The sequence below is a fragment of the Anabrus simplex genome, chromosome 3 (genome assembly GCF_040414725.1).
Source record: "Anabrus simplex isolate iqAnaSimp1 chromosome 3, ASM4041472v1, whole genome shotgun sequence".
Lineage (NCBI taxonomy): Eukaryota > Metazoa > Arthropoda > Insecta > Orthoptera > Tettigoniidae > Anabrus > Anabrus simplex.
Window position 1 is genome coordinate 40,534,377 of NC_090267.1, and position 27,967 is coordinate 40,562,343.

Sequence of the window (27,967 nt, forward strand, 5' to 3'; positions counted from 1 at the left end):
ACAACAACAACAACAACAACAACAACAACTTGAGCAGTCCCATACAGCCACTACTGTTTTAAACGCAATATGATAGTAACGTAACGGCACTCACGTGCTCAAGACATCTACTGAATAAGTATGGCGGCTCCGCATTGGGTACACCATTGCCGTAACTTGTGCTGACAGGTGGCATGAAACGCGCGCCCCTTGCCTCTCTCCTACCATGTTACAACACCGTAAGCGCAGCCCCTTTAACCCGCGTCTTCCCCTGGCATATACCCTCTCTTCAGCTTTAGTCTGTTCAAAGGGTGGCCTGGAGAATCGACCGGGCTAATTGAGTGAAAGGTGTGTTAAGGTGCGGAGCCTTTGCAGTCTACGTGCTTGCCTCCTTCGTTTCCGGTAATACATATATTTTTCAGCGAAAAGGACCGTAGAAGGGACTCGATTTATAGCCCCGTGGGTTAAACAACTAAAGTCGCATTCTGACGGTTCTTAGAGGGAGGTCCGTTTACTGCCTGCCTGGGTGGTGAGAAGGGAGTAGGGGTAAGATAGCCATGGGAACGAGGACGGGACCACTGCGGTTGCCATGGATATAATCCTGCTGGCCGAGATCGGCGATACATGTCCTGGATACTTTGCAAGAAGGCTTCCTTTGGCATGGTGTTCAAAAGGCTCGTCACGTTTCGTTGGATGTCAGGAATATCGTCAAATCTCTTTCCTTTCAAAGCGAGTTTGAGTCGTGGGAATAGGAAAAGTCTGGAGGATTGAGATCTGGCGAGTATGGGGGATGTTCAAGTTGCACCCCCCCTTTTCTGCCATGAACAGTTTGACGATATTGCCTGCGTGTGGGCGAGAGTTGTCATGGAAAAACCATGAACCTTGTAGTGCGTACTGGGTCGTACCTTGCGTAGACGTTTCATAAAACGGGTCAAAATTTCAATGTACCGTGCCGAATTCAGCGTCGTTCCTTCAGGTAGAAATTCCTTGTGGATAATGCCTTGACTATCGAAAAAGGTGATGAGCATCGTTTTGATGCGTGACTTTTCGGCTCTGAAATTTTTCCGACGAGGGGATCCCGGAGAACGCTACTCCATGCTTTGCCGTTTCGTTTCAGTATCGTACCTGAGACACCCGTTGGCTGAACGGTCAGCGTACTGGCCTTCGGTTCAGAGGGTCCCGGGTTCGATTCCCGGCCGGGTCGGGGATTCTAACCTTAATTGGTTAATTCCAATGGGACGGGGGCTGGGTGTATGTGTTGTCTTCATCATCATTCCATCCTCATCAAGACGCGCAGGTCACTTACGGGTGTCAAATAGAAAGACCTGCAACTGGCGAGCCGAACCCGTCCTGGGATTTCCCGGCACTAAAAACCATACGTCATTTCATTTCATTTACCTGAGACACCAGGTTTCATCCACAATGACGATATAGTTCAAGAAATTTGGTGTCGCATCCGCCGTTTCGACAAAATCCTGTAAAGCCTCTAAACGTGCCAGCTTCTGATCGTCAGTCAAGTAATGTGGCACTTCTGGGTAACGATTTGTCGCACAGATTCACGGTTAATCTGCAGTTCATCCGCTACCATGCGCACAGTTAATCGTGATTAATGTCCTCACCTTCTCAATGTTTTCGTCACTGACGGCGGTCGCCGATCTTCCGCTACGGGGATTGTCAGAAACCCTTTCCCGACCTCCTCGAAAATAGGCGAACCACTCGTACACACACTTCAAGGACAGTGCTTGATCTTCATAAACACGTACCAGCATCGCATGCGTTTCTTTCGGTGTCTTGCAAAGCTTAAAACAAAACTGTTCATTAATCCTTTGGACGTTCATGTTCCTGTTCGCAGTTCAGAACCAACGCACTAAACACGCACTGTCTCAAACAGTTCTTACACGGCACACACACGATGTTCAACTGAACAACTTTGGGAACAGGTGGTCAAAACCTGCTGCTACGCAGGTGCAGCGTTGCGTGTTGCCGGTGTTGCCGGATCGACCGTTCTGACTTCATTCACTGAACTTTATTGTCAGAGGTTGTATGTAGGTATACACTGTTAAAGAAGTGTGGTTATGTGTAAGAGTGGACTATGATTATTCACTTCGCCACTACGAATAAAGGCATAATAATAATAATAATGATAATAATAATAATAATAATAATAATAATAATAATAATAATAATAATAATAATAATAATAATAATGAAGTCACACAGATCATTTCATCAATACTGTACGGAGGAGGCGTTTGATATTTTTTGGACACATTTATGGAGAAAGCTAGCAGCAGGACTGGTACAAAGTAGTCAGAAGAACGAAAGAGGCAACACAGTGAGTTCATGAAGAGATTTTGGAGGAGCAGGAAGACAAAAGTCATCAAGCCAATGAACAAGTTCCAACGCGCTTTATGAATGGGAATAACGAAACATGAACAAAGGCCAAAGGCAGGCATTTATACAACTAGAGGCACATACTTCCCCTAGCGCACCTTCGCTGCATTATACTGGGGTCTCAATGGCGCACTAGCCGGCAGCATCTTGAAAAGTTGTAGCAATCCAACTGATGAGCCCACTGCTAGACCGGGGGGAAACGCTGGTAATTACAAAATTGGAGAGGTCTAAAGAGGTTAAATATATTTAACATTTGCAATCGATGAAATTAAGTTATCGATTCCTTCTGGGACCTTAATTTTTTAAGAATAATAATAATTACTGCTCGGGGTACTTACGTCCTGTACGTATGACCTCAAATTGGAAGACGGTACCGTCAAGCCGGCCAAGTAGCGATGACCCAGCACCACCCAGGCAATAGTTATGAACCTTATTCCATGTAGGCAGGGAAGAGTGTCACCACCAGAGCTGCTGGACATGGCGAATAGTTTCTTTCCGTTGGTTCGAAATGAGAAGGCTAGCAGTAGATTCTTGCGAGATTCTGGAAAGTAACAGATTTAATGTTTCACTCATATTCCTCTACCGCATACTGTTGCCGTTAGGCAACAAATAACTTTCCACCTGTATAAATATTGTAGACAGAGTTAGTTTTACGGCAGACCTTCAACTGTACAGTCAATTAAAGACGTATACCAGTGATGCCTTGTTTTTTTTACATAACATAAGACAAAACAGCCCTACAACCAAAGGTACTCCTTCCACCCCGTCAACATCCACGCATACCAACCACCGTTTATTTTACGTGGACCCTACCCATCACATTACCACAGGCTTCAGGAATACCTCTGGTTCAACCTCATAGATATTACCGACCTACGGTCGTACAAGTTGTACTTGCGCCTTGCAATACGTACCCATGGCAAAAATCGTATATATAAATATCCCATTATTGCAATCCACATCACATACGAATGTTAAGATATTAGCCCCATTAAGAATTGCTGGTACATCTAAAACACTGAACGTATGTTGAACATTAAAGCTTGAAATTTTCTTCACCAAACGAAAACGAAAAATAATTCATGCAGTAGAGGGATATACTCCCAAAGAACATCAAAACCATATTCTTACTGGCTATGGAGTTCCTCGACGGTTTTTACTGTACAGAGGACCATTGCGTCTAACTTGACCACTATTAAAGATAAACAAATAAATAAATGGTCCGCCTCTGTGGTGTAGTGGTTAGTGTGATTGGCTGCCACCCCGGGAGGCCCGGGTGCGAAATTTGAAAAGTGGTACGAGGGCTGGAACGGTTTTTTTTTTTACGGGGGCCCCCCATAGCCCGCTCCCCCGCCGTGACCATCGACTCAATCTACATGGCCTCCGACATGCTATTAATTTCTAAGTAGAAAAGAGATAGCTGGGTAGAGTGGGAAGTGATACAAGGAGTATCTGCCTGTTTCCATGTCAGACACGTTACCAGGCGAGATTGTGTTAGGTATATGGTGTTGAAGTATGGTATTGAAGGGTCAGGGAAAAACCACATAGGCAGAAAGAAGAAACAGCCTACATGTAAAACCTGACTTCTTTTGATAGCACATGCAAGGATGTGGGCTGGAGATAGACCAGAGGTTGTGTTAGTTAGGATTATGTGTCATGCAAACATAACCATTTCCTTGCCATTTTCTGTTATTAAGGGGATCAGTCCTTCTTGTCACTGCCTGGTGCGGCTCGGGTCTGCTAGCATCTGGGCTCTGGGCCACAGGTTCGTCCCTTTGCCCAGCAGCCAGCAGTCCCTGGTGCCAAGTCTCCTTTTGGAGAGGGGGAAATTAAAGCCAAGCCTTACATAATGCAAGGGGCTGTCTTCTTCCGCCTCTCGAGAGGCTGGAACGGGTTCTAGTCCACCTCAGGAGGTCAATTGAGTAGAGGTGGAGGGAGGGGGAGGGGGAATCTGTTCCCTCTTCAGCTATTCTAGAAGTGGTTTTCCGTCGTTTTCCACTTCTTCTCCAGGAAAATGCCGCGATGGTACCCAGCTTACGGCCACCGCCGTTCCTTCCCCGTTCCTTGCCCATCCTTTCCAATCTTTCAATCCCCCACAAGGCCCCTGTTTAGCACAGCAGGCGAGGCCACCTGGGTGAGGTACTGGTCTTCCTCCCTAATTTCATTTCTCCAACCAAATGCCTCACGCTCCAGGACACTGCCCTTGAGGCGGTAGAGGTGGGATCCCTCGCTGAGTCCGAGGAAAAAACCGACCGTGGAGGGTAAACAGATAAAGTAGTAGAAGAAGAAGAAGAAGAAGAAGAAGAAGAAGAAGAAGAACTGAGTGGTCGTCTATTTACTCAGCCACTTTTATCCCAAGAATAAATACGTAACTAATTTCTGTTGAAGACTCAGTGAACCTCTAATCTCGTTTCTAAATTTATTGACATTGCGGTCGAATCAACCGTCTACGACAGGAATACTTTCTGCAATACCTAACGCTCCTACAATCCTAAAGAAGAACTGGAACTTTTATGTGCAGGTAAGTAGGGGTTTCCCTGAAGGGATGCAATTTAAAACATGTTATTAACCCATTGAGCCCTGCATATTGGTTGGATTGAAACTGCATTGGCGCTGGGATTATTTTGGAGGAAATATAGTGTCGCTTCATATCATGAGAAATTTCTTAGTTACAAGACCATTAAAGATTTAAATATACATGAACACAAAAGGCTTCCATACCACAAACTGCGGAACAAGGAATACAGTAAAGCACTTTATTTTATTAGCATCACGGGACCGTAGGCCTACTCAGTCCGCCTGCTGAGCTGTAACCCAGTTTTCGCTTTGCACTTTCTCTTCGATTTCCACATCTATTTGTTATTCAGGAGCATTGCTCACACTAGTACTAATATTACTACTAATTTCGCTGAAAAAATTACATTCCTAATCATCATTACTTCCTAAAAGGGGTTATATATCTGTAAATATCAGTTCTATACTGGCAGCCATCTTGTTTACAAGCGAATCTCAAAGGCAGAGATAGCCCACTTCAAACTAATATTACCAAGCACACTATCGATATATATTGCCAAAGAGCATATAACATTGCAAAGAAAGAGTCCCTACACAAATCACAAATGCAACTCACTCTGCCATCTCTCGAGGAAATGTTGGATTATGTAGTAAAATGAGAGAACGGAACAGTTCCGTGGTCCGGCGTTTGGTCCACCGAGACGAAGCACGGAACGGTTCCGTGGCTTGGGCCCAATGAGAGCTTTCAGAAAATATTTCCAAATGCTCATGCCTGAAATAAAATTATTAATCTGCAATTCGAGGTCTCACAGAAACCACAGCGCGTTTTTATTTAAATATTTTTTTTCTCTGTTCAATATTCAGTAACATTTTAACAGGTGCTCTGGCATGTAGCATATTAAAAATGGTGTAATACTTAACGCAGAGGACCCGCGGTGTAGGAGGCAGTTGGCTCGTGCTGATCACACGACACCTCGCAATCTGCAAGCCTTCGGGCTGAGAAGGAGACGCTTGGTAGGCCAAGCTCTTTCGGGGCTGTTGTGCCAAGGAATTTGGTTTGATTTTTGGAAATGTTTACGCAATTGACTGGCGTGCTTCAATCTGTGAAATGTCGTATGGCTTTTAGTGCCGGGATATCCCAGGACGGGTTCGGCTCGCCAGGTGCAGGTCTTTCTATTTGACACCCGTATGTGACCTGCGCGTCGTGATGAGGATGGAATGATGATGAAGACAACACATACACCCAGCCCCCGTGCCATTGGAATTAACCAATTAAGGTTAAAATCCCCGACCCGGCCGGGAATCGAACTCGGGACCCTCTGAACCGAAGGCCAGTACGCTGACCGTTCAGCCAACGAGTCGGACAATCTGTGAAATGAAAGGCGGCGATTGTTTGTTGTGTCCAGATAGCTTTTGGATGTTTCGTACTCATTTCTTATGAAAACAGCGACATTTCACTTATATTCAGTTGGTAGTGGTAGTGTTCAAGAATGTAAAACAAAATAAATACAGTGGAACCTCGATACTCAAATCACCTCGGGAGCTAAATTTTATTTCGAGTTATCGAAATTTTGAGATATAGAGAATATAGTTTTTGAATATGCATAGCACATAATTGAATCATATGTAAGTACAGGCTTATCTATATAAATAAAATTGTTCGTGTCTGTTTGTTTGTCTGTTTGTCTGTTCCACCATCACGTCGAAACGGCTGGATAGATCTCAACCAAACTTCATATTTAGAGTATACTCATCCCGGGGAAGGTTTCGATATGCATATCATTTTAAAAATCTTTGAATACACGGGGGGTTTATAGGAAAACCAGAATGGTTTTTCCATCATCACGTCGAAACGGCTGGATAGATCTCAACCAAACTTCATATTTAGAGTATACTCCTCCCGGGGAAGGTTTCGATATGCATATCATTTTAAAATCTTTGAATACACGGGGGGTTTATAGGAAAACCAGAATGGTTTTTCCACCATAACGTCGAAACGGCTGGATAAATCTCAACCAAACTTCATATTTAGAGTATACTCCTCCCGGGGAAGGTTTCGATATGCATATCATTTTAAAATCTTTGAATACACGGGGGATTTATAGGAAAACCAGAATGGTTTTTCCACCATCACGTCGAAACGGCTCGATAGATCTCAACTAAACTTCATATTTAGAGTATCCTCCTCCCGGGGAAGGTTTCGATATGCATATCATTTTAAAATCTTTGAATACACGGGGGTTTATAGGAAAACCAGAATGGTTTTTCCACCATCACGTCGAAACGGCTGAATAGATCTCAACCAAACTTCATATTTAGAGTATATTCCTCCCGGGGAAGGTTTCGATATGCATATCGTTTAAAATCTTTGAATACACGGCGGGTTTATAGGAAAACCAGAATGGTTTTTCCACCATCACGTCGAAACGGCTGGATTGACCTCAAACCAAATTTCATATTTAGAGTATACTCATCCCGGGGAAGGTTTCGATATGCATATCATTTTAAAAATCTTTGAATACACGGGGGGTTTATAGGAAAACCAGAATGGTTTTTCCATCATCACGTCGAAACGGCTGGATAGATCTCAACCAAACTTCATATTTAGAGTATACTCCTCCCGGGGAAGGTTTCGATATGCATATCATTTTAAAATCTTTGAATACACGGGGGGTTTATAGGAAAACCAGAATGGTTTTTCCACCATAACGTCGAAACGGCTGGATAAATCTCAACCAAACTTCATATTTAGAGTATACTCCTCCCGGGGAAGGTTTCGATATGCATATCATTTTAAAATCTTTGAATACACGGGGGATTTATAGGAAAACCAGAATGGTTCTTCCACCATCACGTCGAAACGGCTCGATAGATCTCAACTAAACTTCATATTTAGAGTATCCTCCTCCCGGGGAAGGTTTCGATATGCGTATCATTTTAAAATCTTTGAATACACGGGGGGTTTATAGGAAAACCAGAATGGTTTTTCCACCATAACGTCGAAACGGCTGGATAAATCTCAACCAAACTTCATATTTAGAGTATACTCCTCCCGGGGAAGGTTTCGATATGCATATCATTTTAAAATCTTTGAATACACGGGGGATTTATAGGAAAACCAGAATGGTTTTTCCACCATCACGTCGAAACGGCTCGATAGATCTCAACTAAACTTCATATTTAGAGTATCCTCCTCCCGGGGAAGGTTTCGATATGCATATCATTTTAAAATCTTTGAATACACGGGGGTTTATAGGAAAACCAGAATGGTTTTTCCACCATCACGTCGAAACGGCTGGATAGATCTCAACCAAACTTCATATTTAGAGTATATTCCTCCCGGGGAAGGTTTCGATATGCATATCATTTTAAAATCTTTGAATACACGGGGGGTTTATAGGAAAACCAGAATAGTTTTTCCACCATCACGTCGAAACGGCTGGATAGACCTCAAACCAAATTTCATATTTAGAGTATACTCATCCCGGGGAAGGTTTCGATATGCATATCATTTTAAAATCTTTGAATACACGGGGTTTATAGGAAAACCAGAATGGTTTTTCCACCATCACGTCGAAACGGCTGGATAGATCTCAACTAAACTTCATATTTAGAGTATACTCATCCCGGGGAAGGTTTCAATATGCATATCATTTTAAAATATTTGAATAGACGGGGGGTTTATAGGAAAACCAGAATGGTTTTCCTCCATTTTCTCTTATACTATTGATTTTCTGTAAATTTCGTTTACCGTACGTGAAACGTCTCTTCATTATAAACAACTTTCGTTATGTTCATAATTTACCTTACTCTTTACATGACGGAGAAATTTACAATTTTCTGCTGGTACCATGCTCTGCATTGAGTGACCGACAGACCGACAACGAACCTACAGGTTACCATGGCAACGTCTCTGACTGCATGCCAGCAGGGAAGTAACGTATTGCCATTTTCCTCATCATGCTTTAAAATTCGTGGTTGTTCCTTGGGTAGAAGGCAAGAGAGGCGTCAATCGGCCTATCTGCGGGATATTGGCGGAATATCGTTGGATGTTATAACCGCCTTCGAATAGATTAAGTAATAACACCATTAGTCATCTTCTTATTATTTGTTTACCTAGGAATCAATGGACCTAAATTTCTCCTCTGTTACCGCTTTATTATATCCATAACTCACACTAGCATAATTTATTGAGGGGCATTTGATTTTCCAATACATTAACTTGGCATTTACATATTGGTCGTTATCCGGCTGTCCTCAGTTATAATCCATTTTCTATTACTTTCAACTTTCTTAACTGTATTATTTTCTTCCTTAATTACGCCGTATGTACGCGAGTGCTACAAACTACTGGATGTATTTCCACCAATACTCATATTTAGAATACACCTGTCCTTGATAGGTTTTAGGGCAAATATTGTTTCTAAATCCCTGAACTGACTGGGGGTTTATACGAAACCGAAACAGTGATTTTGCACTTCCGCAAAACATACACAACCAACGTCAATTTAAATCTACCTGCCTTGGTAGAAATTAATTTCTAAACCTTTTTTCTCATGTGCATCATTTCGATACGAGGATTAATAAGGGAGATATCATTAACGGACCGTTTTTTTGTACAAGTCCCATCGGACTTAACTCACGAGCGGGTGCGTGTAAAGCGTATTCCTTACAACTTGAAAACTACTGAAGACATTCGAACCAAAATTCATATTTAGCATCCACCTGTCCAAAGGTAGGTTTTAAACGTAAATAACATTTCATGTTCCGGAATGGACTGGCGGTTTATAGGGATCCGAAATGGTGATTTTACTCTTCCACAATATATACAGAACAAGACCAACCTGACTGGAAATCGACCAAACGTGATGGAATTCCACCTCTAAACCTTTTTTTCATGTGCATTTTTTCGTCAGGAGGATTAATAAGGGAGATATCATGAATGGTCAGTTTTGCAGGTTAAGTCCAGCGGACATAGCCAAAAAGGTGTTTTACATGGAGCAGATTCCTTATCTATATAAATCAAATCGTAACGACTGTGTGCCTCTACACTGACTATTTTGGCGAAATTTTCGTACAGCTTTCCGTTTAAGGGGTAATAATGACCATCTGCATAATTTTTGGTTTAGTTTCCTGAAAGTCCTAATTTTTACCCGCCTCGCCCAAAATCCAGATTGCGGCATAATCTGCCAGAAGAAAAAGAAGATAATTGAAATTTGACAAAATTATACGTTTTAGCCTGTAACGAACGGAAAACATCCAAGATCATTAAATTTTTCACTTTTTATCCCCGAAGAATATCGAAATATGCAGGAAATTTTAATGATGGTGCAGACCTTCGGAAATTCCTATCACATAACAGATTGCACAATCTCCGTTCAATTTGGAATGATCTACAACCTTGGTCTTATGACTTTTTGCCGTATCTGTATCCCTTTTACGTTTGATTTTTCTCTATTAATGGATGTTAAGTCAATTTTGAATTTTCACATGCATAATTCATACCTTCGATTACTTATATGAAATACAGAATCATCAAACTCATCACGAAAATTGGCCCACCCAGTAGCCATATATGAGCCAAATGCTATGTATGTAGCTGTCACATAATTATCCGAAAAGTAATGTAATGCGAGATTATCTTACAAGAACGTTACTCTGTTCCACGTTTCTAACTCAATCTGACCCAAGAATAGATGACATATCATAGGACCAGCCATTTAGGCCACTAAATCCGGCGTGTCTTATGGTATAATCCTTTGTCGATATGACGTACGTTTAGTAGCAGTTAATCTGTAAATGAAGGTCATCAATATTGTAAACACGCATATACTTTCGTATGTCGATCTATATATATTCACTGATGTCGATTTGTAGCGATCGAGAAAGGGTGGGTCTGCTATTGTAATCAGTACTCCCCACACCGACTTTGACTGGCAGTATGAAAGGGTTCCTTCTCCAACTCCTGTGTAACTGTCATTAGTAAGGGAGGTCTACAATTGTAATGAATAGTTCACTTCTCGATTTGACTTGCAGAAGGCAAGTGAGCATGCAGTTTTGTTTAAAACTCCCCTACCCGATTGTGTTTGGCAGTAGGCAAGGGTGCCCGTCATTATAAAGAAATGTCCTCATCTAAAATGTGACTGGCATTAGGCATAGTGGCCTGCTATTTTGATGGAAACTCACCAACTTGGTGTGACTGGCAGTAAGCTGGCTGAAAGTAGGAAAATGGGCCTGACATTATAATGATAACTGCACAACTTAATTTCGAGTGGTAGTAGGGTAATTGCATGCCATTATAATAAAAACTGTAATCTGTCTGGAAGTAGGAAAGGGGGGCTGCCATTTTAACGAAAACTCCCCAAATCGATTCTGTCCGTATAGTAGGCAATGGGGCCTGCAATTATAATATTATAAACTTCCCAACTCGATTGTGAATGGGAGTAGGCAAGTGAGCCTGCCGTTATATCACAAATCCATAACAAACACTTTACATTGGAAACAACGTACGGGGACCTCCCCATGCTCTTTCTCGGATAACGCTAAGAGACATGCAATTTTAAAACAATCTTATTTACTGCATGCACACTATTTACTTCGATATTCGAATACAATGTAGAATACCGTAGCGAAGCACGGGTACATTCGCTAGTACTGAATAGATTCTGCCTGCTGTCATTCCTTGATGGATACTGAACCCATGACTACCAAAGGGTTCAATACAGTACTTTTGCATCCATCTCTTGGTACAGGCCAGAGTAAAGTGTAGCTTCCACCGAAGTCCCAGTCAACATCCATGGCTGTGACAATATGGAAGCTGCTGGGGTATGGGTGGTGCTGAGTAATGACATTCGGAGCACGAATAGTGCATCTAAGTGTTATTATAGGTGCTGCTCATAGGGTCAGTCGTGCTACAATAGTACTTTCTGACCGAGTGAGGAAAGCAATGGCAAACTACCTCACTCCTCATCTTGCCTAGTATGCCTCATTTTGGTGCTGCCATAGGTTGTTGGGGTTTCCTTATAACCGCATAACCTTTGGTGGTGCTATTTGAGGATCCAACCAGCCTCTGGGCTGATGACCTAACAGACAGACAGACTGAATAGATTATGTTTAACAGTACTTAAAAATATACAAACATGCAATATACAATTTTAACACTTATTACAGTGACTTTTTAGAAGACAGTAAATACAGTAGTGAAACAAGAAACGTATCTCCGTGACCACCTTTCGAACAAAATTCGTTAGTCTCTTTTGTTTGTTACCGTTAAACTTTCTTCCCTTCACGTTGAAACTTCCCGTCAATACAACGCAACCGAGATTCGTAATTGGAGCTTGTCATTCGCGACTTCGGGAGTGGTAATTAATTCACACCCGGGAAACAGCGAGGCTTCGTCGGTTTTCCGATCACTAGAAGTTTTAGTTTTCTTGTTCCCATCATATTAGTTCCCAGCATCACTCTTTACTTGTTAACTGTTCCTCACAAACCACAAATGCCGTATTGCACAGTTAATGTTGCACAAAATTCGAGTTACAGAGTATTTTTTGCTTCAAGGGAGGAAATGTCTGCTTCGAGAAATCTAGAAATTCGTGTAACCGAGTTTCGAGTAATAGAGAAATAAATACACCAGAAGAATAGGACAAACAGCCGGGAAATTCAAGTTAGTCCGAGATACTGAAAATTCGAGTAATGGAGGCTCGAGATATCGAGGTTCGACTGTAGTGTCAAATTTCCGTTTGGGAAAATCAAATCATAAATATGCAGAAGCAAAGCAAAGCAAAGTCACCTCCGTACAGGCCATGAAGGCCCTTGGAGGAGTGGAAGGTAAAGGCTTCCACCATTATTAACCTCGGCACGTGATGGGGTAGAGTGGTTAGCTCTACGCCCGACCGCCTTTGCCCCCAGGAATTAACCTAACACTCATTTTTGGTGTAGGCTGAGTGAATCTCACGGCCATATGCACCTCCGGAAGTGTAAATCTCGTTTCTTAAATTTTACGACGACGTCCTGACGGGGATTCGAACTCACGTCCTTCCTGGCGAACCGAGCACGCCTTTACCGCCTCGGCCAGGCAGCCCCTAATCACAAAAATGCTTTTCAAAAAATTAAACTGAAATTTATTAACGATCAATTTATTTACAACTAACGAAACATTTTCGAGGGACAATGCATGGAATTTGGAGTCGACAAGTGAAGGATTCAGAGCATCGAAAGGGGGAATTTGAATGCAACTATCATGAATGAAATAATAATGATGAGATGAGGCCTTACTTCTCTATGTCTCTCAGTTCTGGCCATCCATCAGTACTTCACATCACAGCGTGCACTGTTTCTAGGTGAAATGAAATGGCGTATGGCTTTTGCTGCCGGGAGTGTCCGAGCACATGCTCGGCTCGCCAGATGCAGGTCTTCCGATTTGACACCCATAGGCGACCTGCGCGTCGTTATGAGGATGAAAGGATGATGAAGACAACACATACACCCAGCCCTCGTGCCAGAGAAATTAACAAATGATGGTTGAAATTCCTGACCCTGCCGGGAATCGAACCCGGGACCTCTGTAGCCAAAGGCCAGAACGCTAACGCCAGAATTTAGAAATGGAGCCGGACAGTTTGCTAGGTAACATAGCGTCACACGTTTTGTGTCGCTAATTTCATGACGCAAATGTTCAGGTGACCCCCTACCATAAGACATACAGTATTTATTTCAAAAAGCAGCAATCAGAATAAGAGATTTGTCATTGCTGACTGAAGGAATGTCGTTACCGGGCGAGTTGGCCGTGCGGTTAGGGGCGCGCAGCTGTGAGCTAGCATCTGGTAGATAGTGGGTTCGAATCCCACTGTCGGCAGCCCTGAAGATGGTTTTCCATGTTGTACCATTTTTACACCAGGCAAATGCCAGGATGGTACTGAACTTAAGGCCACGGCCGCTTACTTCCCTCTTCCTTGTCTACCCCTTCCAATCTTCCCATCCCCCACCAAAGCCACAGTTCAGCATAGCAAGTGAGGCCGCTTGGGCGAGGTACTGGTCATCCTCCCCAGTTGTATCCCCGACCCAGAGTCTGAAGCTCCTGGACACTGCCCTTGAGGCGGTAGAGTTGGGATGCCTCGCTGAGTCCGAGGAAGAAACCAACCCTGGAGGGTAAACAGATTAAGAAGAAGAAGAAGAAGAAGAAGAAGAAGAAGAAGAAGAAGAAGTTCTAATTCTTTTACTTGTGATTATTTTTGATAGCTTCGTACATAAAAGATTCCTTCGAAATATTTATTAAGTGAGTGAGTAAGTAATTCGTCTTTATTCGTGGCGAAGTTAGGGCTCAAGGCTCTCTCTTACACTTAACCACGAAATTTAAAATAATTAACATACATCTAATTTTTTAAATACAACAAATCTCTTTTTAAATAATGTAGAGCTAATAGCAAATATGGAGATAGTAATAAAAGAATAATAAAAGAAAAGAATAATAATTAAAAGAAACGATAATTTACTATACTGTATTTATGAATCAAATTATATTTTTCTGTCTATTTGTGAATATTATTGAAAACTCCGAAAATAAGACTCGTTCATAAATGTATTTGAGAAACAAGCTCTCTCATTGTTCTGTTTGTAAATATTGTTGTTATATAGGAGTGCTTAAATTAATAGTTGTTCCTCATTTCACATGCCTGTGTTTATGTTAATCATGCCGCCGCCCCCCCCCCCCCCGCGCACAATAATTACCCGAAGTCGGCGTGCCTGCACGTTATTCGATTGAACATTGGCTTACAAGGAGAGGCCAGAGGCGTGTATGAAGACAAACGCAACACGTAGTCTCTGTGCGAAAGGAATTAATCAAATGTGGCTAAAATCTCCGACTCGAGCGGGAACCGAATCCGAAACTCTCTGAACTGAAAGCATTTACGCTAATAATTATAGAATTATCATTCTACATAGGAGTCGGACAAATGCAGTAAAATAATATATTTTTAAAATGATAGATTTTGCACGTATATTTGAGAGTAAGTGACCAATATTACGCATCTTGTAAACTATCGTAGCTTAGCGATTCACAACATAATATTTTAGTTATTAACTCGGGAACGTGAGTAGCTAGTATCTTACTGGGAAATGGAGTAATTTGTTAATATTCTGTATAGACACATAATGGAGGACCTGCTAAGCGCACTGCCGTTGATGCGGGCGACTGGGGTTAGAATGTTGGTCAATTCCTGGTTGGGATTTTCAAAAGAGAATTCGGACTCATATCCTCCCCCTCGCCTCTCCGCTCTCCGAATCAAAACATATACTGAGCCAGTTTAAAGTAAAGAAGTAAATAATATTTGAACAATTTTTACGTAACTGATTGGCTGAACGGTCAGCGTAGAGGCCTTCGGTTCACAGGGTCTCGAGTTCGATTCCCGGCCGGGTCGGGGATTTTAATCGCCTCTGATTAATTCTTCTGGCCCGGGGACTGGGTGTTTGTGTTTGTCCCAATACTCTCCTCTTCATATACAGACAATACACTACCAACCACCACAGAAACACGCAATAATGATTACATCCCCCCAAATAGGGTTGGCTGTAATACATGGCCAAATTCACAGGCGCGACACAGTTCCTCCCGCGACCCTACAGGCGTGGGAAAAGTGGTATAAAAAGAAGAAGAACGTACAATTTTTACGTACCTGATTTCTTTGTTAGAATGTCATAGCCTGTACTCAACACTGCTAGTAAGGCGAACAGTATGAAAACGACCCTGGAAACAAGAACATGTATTATTATTGTTATTCTTATTATTATTAAACAATATGGCAACCGATGACCCATTTTCATGTATCGTAGCCTACTTATAACATCAGCACAGCCGGGATTTTTCTTTTTCACAATTTTTCTTTACGTCACACTAACAGTGATAGATGTTATGATGACGATGGTATAGGATAGGGCCTTAATTACGGTATACCCCAGAAATTGCTTGGTGTGAAAATGGGAAACCATGGAAAACCATCTTCAGGGCCGCAGACTCGTTATCTCCCGAATTGTAGCTGATTGGGGCTCTGTTTAAGACGCAGCAGGTCATTATGCATGTTATGTACCAAAATGGGTTGAAAAAAGCAACGTACATTTAAATCTTATAGCGATATTGTATAAGTTAGTACTTTTTGAAGTGATTCCACATACTGTATATGAGTTGATTATGTGTGTAAGTACAGAAGATATTATGAGTAGAATTTTGTAAATAATATAAATTTATTAACGATGAGCTGTGTGTTTAATAGCAGAATGTTAATGAAAATTTTATAATACTGTACATTAGGAAAAATGTCTTCTTTTCTTCTTAACTTAAAACGTAGTTGTTGAGAATAATGCATTTTTGTGTATCATTTGCCACCGAGGTAGAGGCCTCATATGCAAGTAAAGAATTTTGATTTGATTTGATTTGACTCTAACCGCACAGCCAGTTGCGCGGTGCATCTGGAATTCAATGCGACGGCGGGTTGATGATGAAGGCATTTAGAACATGTCATGTAAGGAAGAGTAATACCGATATGAGAAAAGATGAACCAGGCCACTGGCCCTGCTTGGATGGAAAAGGTGGTCGGTGTAAAAGATCATGCGGTGAGGTAGCGAAGGTGAAATATTCCGAATGCAAAATCAATCTCTGTTTCACACCTACATCAAACTGTCACTCCACTCGCTCACACTTTCGTGCAGCAGTGTACAAATTTGAATAATTTACTGAAGTGAATGACTTGTATATTACGTCATTCAGCAATCAAAATAATATGCATAGGGCTTCTTTATTTAATTAATATCTCAGATCTCTAAAAACATAAAAATAAGAGCTCATGCAGCTGCATAAAACTGTGGTTTTACACTACCTGTAATTCTACAATTAAGCCCGTTATAGCCTACTGTGACTCAAGGAACAATTTCATTTTTAATTAGAATTATTTATTATTTCATTATTTAATCTGTTTATTCCCTAGGGTTGTTTCCCCCTCCCCCAGACTCAGTGAGGGATTCCACCTCTACTACCTGAAGGGCAGTGTCCTAGATCGTGAGATATTTGGTTGAGGATACAACTGAGGTAGAAGACCAGTACCTCGCCCACGTAGCCTCATCTGCTATGCTTAACAGGGTCCTTGTGCGGCCATGCGCTTAAGTTAGGTACCATCCTGGCAGAATTACTTTTTCAATTTCTGCATTTCTATTGTGAGTGTCTTCTACAATTATTTCAGAAAGGGAAACTTATTCCAAACAGTTTTTCTAATATAATATAATTCAGGGTATAGGGCTATAGAGGATGAAGACATAAATTAATAAATCGCTGTGTGATGTCAATATTCTTTTCGATTTTGGCCATCTAAGGACCAAGGAAAGTAACGCTGTGCATTCAACTTTGCCTTTCTTTTCTTGACTTCCAATAGTTCTTCATCCTTTCACTTTACTGTTTCCTTCTCTCTTGTGTCGAGATGTTATTATCTTTCCTCTTCTCCTTCTCCTGGAAATCCTTGAAATTTTGTATCAATATTCTGAAAGTTATTCTGTCTTGTAGTATATCGTCTGTTAATCCAATCTCTGTCAAATCTTCTTTCTTTACTCCTTGGATCCACCGGTCCCTCCCTATTCTTGCTCTTGTAAACCTTGTTAAACACTCGTTTTGTCACACTGCTGTTATGCATCCTCATTATGTGACCAAAAAAGTTAATTCTCCTTTTTATGATCGTATCTAACATCCTTTCAGTTTCTTCATACTTGTACATATCTTTACTCCTTCTATTTTTAAATTTTCTTTCCTCCATTCGCAATTATCCCCAGATTTTGTCAATATTTTCCTATCAATTTTTCTCTCTTTACTATTTCACCGGTTTTCATAGAGAATATTAATTCTGTGGCATACAGCCTCTCTGGTTTGATTACTGTGTTGTAGCGTTTGATTTTAGTTTTCCTTGAGAGATTCTTCTTATTGTAGGTATCTTTAGTCAGCTGGAGTACTAGTTTCAGTATTCTAGCTCTTGATCTATTTGCTTCCTTATCGAGTCCATTAATCTGAATTATTTCACCTAGGTGTTTAAATTGATCAACCTTGTCTATTTTCCCGTACTCTGTTACCGCTCTGGGTGAATCTCTAATATCGAGCATGAACTTAGTCTTCTCAAAACATCTCTGAAGTCCTTCTTTACCTGTCAATCTCAGTGTCAATATAATAATAGATTTTAAATTCTGAAACGAAGGTTGCAACTTATAGAATACGAGTCCTGTTGATTTCCTCGACTACATATCTGGCGCGTGTTTTGATTTCTTGTATTTTGCAAACTCTGTTGATAAACTGCACTTACAGGCGCCCTACTCACCGTATGGTGGAGACATCTACCGTCTGATGATTGAACTTTGTACGCTGCCGCCATATAGCGGTCAGTCCACGAACGAGTAAACTGAACCGGTATGAGAATATCGCTGAAACGCTTCTTATCGCAAGATAACAGTGTTTTGTCCTACGTAGGTATACAGTACCTTCATTCTTTTCCGAGATTGTTGAAAACTCTTGAGACCACATAGTAGCACGCTCCGAATTCCGCTTGTTGCCATAATTATCTCGAAGCAATATGCAGTTCGATCACGTTACACTATTTGTTACTGTATATAATATTACGAGGTTTGCACGGGCTTGATAAAGAGACAACGACATTAATTTATTGCACTGTTCTCCGATTCGTGATGGGTGATTTCCAATAAAAGAGTGGTGTTACGAACAAGTTACAGACTTTAGGCTGGGAAGACTTGGGAATAAGGAGACGAGTTGTTCGACTAAGCGGTATGTTTGAGCTATCAGTGGAGAGATGGCGTGGAGTGAAATTAGTAGAAGAATAAGCTTGAGTGGAGTTTTTAAAAGTAAAAAATCATAACATGAAGATAAATTTGGAATTCAAGAGGACAAATTGGGCGAATAGGAAGATAAATTACAGATTGGAATAATTCATCAAGCAAGATGTTCGATAAATTTCTAACTTCTTTGAAAGCACTTTAGAAAATATAGGCAAACATCTATTGGAATCTGCCAGCTGGGTGACAGCATATCAATTCTGTTTGACTGACTGATTGATTCCTGATGGTACTTACACAGCAATCCAGTCCTCTGTCTTGAGTTCAGGAGACTCGTCCGTGTGACACTCCAGTCGATCCACAGTAGCTTCGACTTTTGCCGGAGAAAACATATACGACATCTGCGTCAAGCTCTTCTTGAAGTCCTTGGCGGCGATGATGGCGACGTCCTCTGGTGTGCAAGACGAGGGTACACAGGTGGCAATCTTCAACGGTAACCGCGACAAATCCACGCCTGCAGACTGTGAACAGTTACGATACCCTTTACAGATCTGTTAAGCTTAAAATGTCGTCCACGTGGACTAGGTTACTGCTTTACTTAATTCTTTATAACCTCTCCAGACAGAATGTCCACATGTGAGAATTTAATTTAATTACAATTTTATTTCTAACAATATTAGGTATGGCTTGTTTAGATTTTCTGAGCTCGGAAAATTTCTGTGAACTAGGATGCCATCTTACGCGCGCATAGTCTCAGTGAGAAATTCTCCTCTAACGGTCTAGGGAGCCCGTGGTGAACTGCATAGTACTAGCCACCTGAGCACAAGGAGGGGTCACGATTCAAAATATGTACAGTATTTCTGAAATACAAATAGAAATATATTTATTTAAGGTTAATTACAAGTGGGACTAGACGTCCCTTTGGCTGTAATTAACTGTCAGTGTAACTTAAATGTATCAATTAATGTACAAAATAACATAACGAGTGTGCATAAAAGAGCGTAAGATATATTTTCACACTGAGGCTAAATAAAGATTACCGAGCAAGTAGCCATGCGGTTTGGGTGGCGCAGCTATGAGCTTGCTTTGGGAGGTAGTCGGTTCGAACCTCACTATCGGAAGCCCTGATGATGGTTTTTCGTGGTTTCCCATTTTCCCACCAGACAAATGCTGGGAGTGTACTTTAATTAAGGCCACGGCCGATTCCTTCCCACTCCTAGCCCTTTCTTATCCCATCGTCTTCATAAGAATTATTTGTGTCGGTGCGACGTAAAGGCTAATTGCAATAAAAATAAAAAATACATAAATAACGATTAAGAACTAAACATCTAGGAGATTACAATATTACTTTTAGTATTTTAGAAACATAGACTATACTAACGAGGAAGAGAAGACACAAGAGGAATCTAAGATACATTTTAATCCGAGGATGAATTAAGAATAAAAGAAGTGTCTGGGGGATGATATGATATTTCGTAATATTGAATTTGATGAAAATTCACATACTGGCTTAATAAGTGGAAAGGTAGCGGTATTTAAAATATTTTTCTGAGTTTTGAAACTATTTCTATACTACAATACTTTACTGTATTTCATATAGTTTAATTTTATAACTGAGATGCAATAGCATTAAACGACTTACTGCTCCTGCTGTCGCGATCATGCACTTGACTCGTCTGAACAATGGACTTGTTAAAAAATGACGGAGAATTAGATATTAAGGTAAGACCGAATGCCCTATCTCGCCAATGCTAATTTTGTATAATTTATGTTCTTTTTTCTCATAAACTGCTAAAGATAAATTCATGAAATGTTTACAGTATATTCCTCAACTCTTACTAAGTGCTATAATCTACAATCGGAACTGTGGTTCAATGAATGTGGGAGTAAGGACTTTTCTTGAAAATATATGTATTCCAATTAAAAAAACCCTGAACAATGAGGCATAACTCACAAGTTATTAGTCGGAATGACCTGACTGTAGATCCCCAGCTGTATTGTATACACGTTAAGTAACTGTCAAAATTTCATGGTTATACATTTTATAGTTTTGAAGAAAAAGGAACATTTATTGAGATTTTTAAGTTTCAAGAAAATCAATTCCAAAGTAGAAGAGTGAAAGAAGTATCTTTAAAGTTACCCTATACGTTTTCCTAGACCAATTAGAAGTATCCAACACCATAATCTGACCCGTCACTGGCTAATCTGCTCCTTTTTTCTTCGTTCTTGCTTCATTTGTTGCAAGATTTGCCGCAAATTCTACTTTTTGCACCGTTAACCTGTCAAGCACTTTCAATCCAGATGTTGTATGCTTTCCTATTTCTACTCCCAGTTCTTCAAGAAACTTAATTCTTCCTGAATTTCCATGATTTAAGGTTATTACGGCATCTGAGACCCCTAACTTTAATGTATTTTATCCCACAAACGCTGGTCCAGATGATATTATTAAAAACCTGAAAGAAATGTGAAACCACAACAAGGATTCAATAAACATATAACTTTATCGCCAATTATTTGTTTGTAAACAACAGTAGGCAGACATCTTAGAGCGCAGCAGTATAGCCAACTTCTGAAACTTTAAAATGAACCAAACCACAGCCTTCTAGGTCAAGAAGTTCCTGATATATCAATGACTATACCAATCGGTGCAACATGAAACGAAAATCCGTGCAGTCTAGATATAAATTTAAAAAAAATTAAAAATACATCTAGGACGAATTTCTATATAAATGATACACCAAAATGTTCACTAATCTTGTGCTTCGTGAATAAATAAATAAACAAATAAATAAATAAAGTCCAAAATTGTAACATAAGTCAATAAACGAAAAAAGTTTTTTTTTCTTTTCAGATTTTGGCGTTTGGTCTTACCTTAAAATTCTCAGCAGTAAGCAAGCAGCTGAGTATGGTCTTCTATTCCTGAGTTTCAATCACTCTGCGGCTTTGTAGTAAGAACTTACACAATAATTTTTTTGAACGTTGAAGGCGAAACGCACACAGGCATTCTGAACTCGCTGGAGTTTGGTATTATATTTCTTTGAGATATCGTTATAACCCACAGCGCGGTAATCTAAAATAGGAAATGGCATAGTTTGGTTCAACATCTTTCTCGCCGAAAAAGGAATGGAAAAATGTGGATGCAGCGAATCTGTGTTGCGAAGCACTTTCTAGTAAAAGCGTTAGTGTAGTCTAAGTGTTCCATAGTGAACCCTTTGTCACCCCAAATTATAGAAAATTACTTGTTCTAGGTTTCGAGCATGTTAGTAGATCCTTTTGTCTTAAGGTGTGTTGACGGCTCTTCATCGCTTGGTGACATGATTTTATGGTGTCAAGATAAACTATCCACGGGAAATAAAAGGCATATGTAAATCAACTGTATTTATTGAATATGAGAAAGAATTATTTCCAAGAGACAAATAGGCCATGATTGAAAATATGGGGTCAGCGACGTTAATGATGGACAACTGGACAATTTCAGGATGTGTTACGCATTTACAATCTGTCTGAAGGGCTGTCACTGAACGAAACCACTTCCAACACTAACGGTACGTCAAAAACAACAACAACAACAACAACAACAACAACAACAACCTGGAAGCACTAATATTTGGTTCGGTAAACAACCGTGGGCTAAGCTGCATTTTCTGGAATGCCTAAACATCATGAGCTGACCTCCACAAATTCTCTGAAATTAAGGCTATCCACTAGCTGACAATGACGTAGAACGAGCGATATGGGCCCTTAATTGAACTGAGTAAACTTCAGTTACAACCAGAAACCGATCATCGATACCCCTTATTGTGAAATTAAAATAAATGTCCATGGTTGATGACCATGACGTCCCTTCACTGAAGTTGAATTAAAAAGTGGTTGATAACCCAAATGGTCTTTCAGTGAGTTAATGTGGTCAATGACCACAGTGACAAACATGCACTGAAATAAAATAAAATAAGCGTGACTGATGGCTAGCGTGTCTTTCCAAAGCCAGAGCACGGTATGCTAATCTTACTGAAATTACGTTAATTAAATTGTAAATACCATAAAATTCCCTCACAAAATGCAAAATTAATAAATGATTTAAAGCATAACCAACAACAACAACTAAGCCTTTCAGGTTAAGTTTCAAGTGAACACGTAAACCTAAGTTAGTACATGCGTACTGCTCTGAATTTAACTGTTGAACAAATATTCAAACAAAAACTTGATTGGTGGAAAAAAGGGACATCGTTGCATTCTGATCTCTTGTAAATAGTTACTCGAATTACCGTATACTTTTTCTATGTCTCATTATTTTCTTCGTGGTTATGTTAGTGTCGTATTGCGTTTGTGTTATAACTAAGGTGTCCATGAGTTGGGTCACAAATTATATTTCTAATTTAAGGTTATCTCAACCATTGATGATGATGACCACAAGGTTTATTCGTATGTGCCATGTAGTGGCATATAATTTATTTTCCAGATCTTCGATTCGGATCAAGTTCCGAAAATATTTGCCTCGAGATTGTCGGAACGTTACTTGACTAATGGCCTACATGAGGATGAACTAATGAGATAGTTGGGCCGTAGATAAGAAAGGGAAAGTGATGCAGCTGGCCAATTCACCGTATGTGAATGCTGAATTTGCCAGTAAAGCACATGAGACCGAGGCATACGAGATTTCATAGATGAGGTAGCCCTAGTCATTCGATCGAACAGCTAAAGTAATAACTAAAGACGAAAATATAAGGTTCCGAGACAAATCTACATTAAAAACCAAACTATTATTTCGAAAGACGAGAGACACGAAAATCAGAAAGAATGAAGAAATACTGGGAACTAAGAAAAGAACAACACACAGAGAAATGATCGTTTCAACGTGCCCCGAAGAGGATGAAAGGAAAGAATAATAAATAAATAAACCCAGGACCTACTGAGTCCAAGGCCAGTACGCCAAGAGCCGAAAATCTTGAGACATGTATGTCCCGAAAATACTTTATTGTATAATTCGACTGAATTTCCGACGATACTCACCCGAATAGAGCCCATATTTAAGCCGATGGTGGCGAGGCAGTGCTGGCCATCGAAGACACTCACGCTAGTTGGATCAATTATATCCTTAATGCTGATACACTCGTCGAAATTGCCGACATGTGTGAACGCTCCCGTCAATAGACCCTCCGGGATTTTGGTTGAGGCGTCATACACTGAAATATAAGTGATGCTTTATCAATTCATATGGAATTATGACTGACATTTAAGGCTTTCTGAACACAAGATTAATTTTTAAAAATGTTCCTTTCCATGAATAACCATAGGACCTACAGTGTTACGTGACTTTCCACATTAAAAATCCCACAAATATTGATTGGGATTTGAACCAAGTCCTCTTGGTGAGAAGTCACTGACTGAGCCATCCACCACCTCAGCTATCTTACGCTTAACATGATTATTCTTGTTTCATTCCTTAATCACACACAAATCTTTCCTTTATAAAAAAACACAGTTCTATCTCTTCAGGAAAGCAACTCAAAGTTGAAAACATCCTAGTGATATGAGCCACAAATTTTAGGTAAAAAAATATGATAAAGTATGAGAATATGTTCTTTATTTATTGATAAAAATTGCAATCTTTTTTCAATCATCGTTATCCGGTTGATTAGATTAGCAGTTTTCCTTTTTCTGTCACTACGAGCGCTAATGTGAGTAAATGCACTGTTTTACTTAAGCACCACTCTGAGAGCTAAAATGAGTCAATGCACTGTTTTACTTAAGCACCATTATGAGAGCTAAAATGAGTCAATGCACTGTTTTACTTAAGCACCACTATGAGAGCTAAAATGAGTCAAATGCACTGTTTTACTTAAGCACCGCAATGAGAGCTAAAATGAGTCAATGCAGTTTTACTTAAGCACCATTATGAGAGCTAAAATGAGTCAATGCACTGTTTTACTTAAGCACCACTATGAGAGCTAAAATGAGTCAATGCACTGTTTTACTTAAGCACCATTATGAGAGCTAAAATGAGTCAATGCACTGTTTTACTTAAGCACCACTATGAGGGCTAAAACGAGTCAATGCACTGTTTTACTTAAGCACCATTATGAGAGCTAAAATGAGTCAATGCACTGTTTACTTAAGCACCACTATGGGAGCTAAAATGAGTCAATGCACTGTTTTACTTAAGCACCATTATGAGAGCTAAAATTAGTCAATGCACTGTTTTACTTAAGCACCACTATGAGAGCTAAAATGAGTCAATGCACTGTTTTACTTAAGCTCCATTATGAGAGCTAAAATGAGTCAATGCACTGTTTTACTTAAGCACCATTATGAGAGCTAAAATGAGTCAATGCACTGTTTTACTTAAGCACCACTATGAGAGCTAAAATGAGTCAATGCACTGTTTTATTTAAGCACCATTATGAGAGCTAAAATGAGTCAATGCACTGTTTTACTTAAGCTCCACTATGAGAGCTAAAATGAGCCAATGCACTGTTTTACTTAAGCACCATTATGAGAGCTAAAATGAGTCAATGCACTGTTTTACTTAAGCACCACTATGAGAGCTAAAATGAGCCAATGCACTGTTTTACTTAAGCTCCACTATGAGAGCTAAAATGAGCCAATGCACTGTTTTACTTAAGCACCATTATGAGAGCTAAAATGAGTCAATGCAATGTTTTACTTAATCACCACTATGAGAGCTAAAATGAGCCAATGCACTGTTTTACTTAAGCACCATTATGTGAGCTAAAATGAGTCAATGCAGAGTTTAACTTAAGCCCTTATAATTACATTCGGTGTAGATATTAAAAAATTAAAAAACCGCCTGAGGTTATTGAACCAAGGAACACATTACAGAAAAATTATGTGAATAAGTTAATTTCGCTATAATTTGAATAAAAAAGAAATCGAGTAAAGGAACACGCGATTTTAGGCAGTTGTTTCGGAACTGCATTGAGGCTGGAAGTGGTCGAAATTTGTTTTTTAGTTCGATAGGGCTCTCCATGACTCACAATTTGAACCTTTCCGGGCTCTTTGGCCCTTCAGCTTTCGGAACAATTGAGAAATTGCTTAATGTTACGTTTTTCGTAGTATGGAGACTCCTATTTCGTCTGTTAAAACATTTTTAAACTTTAAAAATGAATGTGTTCGCCTCCTTGGTGTAGTGGTTGTGTGATTAGCTGCCACCCCCGGAGGCCCGGGTTCGATTTCCGGCTCAGCCACGAAATTTGAAAAGTGGTACGAGGGCTGAAACGGGGTCCACTCAGCCTCGGGAGGTAGAGGTGGGTTCGATTCCCACCTCAGCCATCCTGGAAGTAGTTTCCCACTTCTCCTCCAGGCAAATGCCGGGATGGTACCTAACTTAAGGCCACGGCCGCTTCCTTCCCTCTTCCTTGTCTATCCCTTCCAAACTTCCCATCCCCCCACAAGGCCCCTGTTCAGCATAGCAGGTGAGACCGCCTGGGCGAGGTACTGGTCTTCCTCCACAGTTGTATCCCCCGACCCAGAGTCTGAAGCTCCAGGACACTGCCCTTCAAGCGGTAGAGGTGGGATCCCTCACTGAGTCCGAGGGAAAAGCTGAACCTGGAGGGAAAACAGATTACGAACGAACGAACGAACGAACGAACGAATGAACGAACGAACGAACGAACGAACGAAAACTGAATGTTAGTTCGGTCTTTCTGTTTTTATAATTTAGTCAATTTACCGCCCAGGTCTGGTGTGTTTCCTGGACTCAGCGAGGTATCCCACCTCTACTGCCTCATGGCCAGTGTCCTGGAGCGTGAGACACTTGAGTGGGGATACAACTTGGGTAGTGAGGAGGAGAACCAGTACCGTCCCCAGACGGCTTCACCTGCTATGCTGAACAGGGGCCTTGTGGGGTATGGGAAGACTGGAATGGATAGGCAAGGAAGAGGGAAGGAAGCGATCGTGGCCTTAAATTAGGTACCATCCTGGTATTTGCCTGGAGAAGAAGTGGGAAGAAGAAGGATGGCTGAGGTGGGCATCGAACTCCCTCTACTCAGACGACCTCCCCAGGTTTCCAGTCGTCCTAAATCTTTTCAAATTTCGTGGCAGAGGCGGGAATCGAACCCGGCCTCCGGGGGTTGCAGTTGATCACACTAACCACTGCACCACAGAGGTGAACACTTCGGTTTTTCAATTATTTTTTTAAACTCTTACCTACAATATAGAAAGTACAGCACAAATTGTTTGAAGACACAGACATGTGCGTCACTTGCTTTGAATGGTGCTGGAGGGGGATCGTTTCAGCCGAGTGCCATTGTCATTGATTTGTCACCGAGGCGTCAATGGCTCAACCTAGCCAAGGCATAAAAATATATATTCCATGGTTCGAATTCCACATAAAATTGAAATTACCATGGCTGTGCTTACATATCAACTTGCTTTACGGTTTAAAATATTTTACTGTGGACAAAAAAAATGCTTGCGACTCCGATCTTATGTCTTTTCAAACATGCAGAGATTGTTCATGAACGCTTCAATGATTTAAATTTAATATTAATAACGTTGATTTTACGTCCTACTATCTAGGCCTACGTTTATGGTTTTTGGACACGCCGAAGAAGAGAAGAACTATACAGTCAATAAGGAAACTACGACTGAAGTTCTACGGACATCTGTTCAGATTTTAAAAGTGTTGGACAACAGACATAAAGTCTCGGGTAAATGATTCAAGGAAGTAAGGTAGGACCTCAAGAGCATGGGACTGAATCAGGACAGGACATCTCTAACTGATCATAATAATGTTGGGGTGTACCTTAATTAAGGCCACGGACGCTTCCTTCCAACTCCTAGGCCTTTCCTATCCCATCGTCGCTATAAGACCTGTAAGATCTATCTGTGTCGGTGCGACGTAAAACCACTAGCAAATAAATAAATAAATAAATAAATAAATAAATAAATAAATAAATAAATAAATAAATAAATAAATAAATAAATAAATAAATAAATAAATAAATAAATAAATAAATAAATAAATAAATAAATAAATAAATAAAATAAACTGATCATAATATTGCACCCATAATGCAAAGTCAGAAGGGCACAATATAGATCAGTGATGAACAACTTTAAGGGCTTCCACGATGAGCAAAAGCAGAACAGGGGCTGGACAAAAGAGAGAAGACAAGAGGCCAGAGAGATAATGCAACGCTTTTGGGCTGTAAAAAAGGCTTCCAGACCTGACGTGGTCTCTAACGGCTCTAAACGAAAATAATAATAATAAAAATATTAATAATAACAATAATAATAATAATAATCGCAT

General features: G+C 40.4%; 1 protein-coding gene across 1 annotated transcript in view; it reads right to left on the minus strand.

The window, feature by feature from the left end:
• Positions 1 to 27,967, minus strand: part of LOC136866628 (nose resistant to fluoxetine protein 6) — a 126,258-nt gene that overhangs the window by 90,656 nt on the left and 7,635 nt on the right. Inside the window, exons 2-5 of the mRNA XM_067143745.2 lie at positions 23,707 to 23,879; positions 18,994 to 19,217; positions 15,555 to 15,625; positions 2,712 to 2,914 (exon numbers count right to left, since the gene is read on the minus strand). Of these exons, the coding sequence (XP_066999846.2) occupies positions 2,712 to 2,914; positions 15,555 to 15,625; positions 18,994 to 19,217; positions 23,707 to 23,879 (671 nt within the window). The remainder of the gene's footprint in view (positions 1 to 2,711; positions 2,915 to 15,554; positions 15,626 to 18,993; positions 19,218 to 23,706; positions 23,880 to 27,967) is intronic.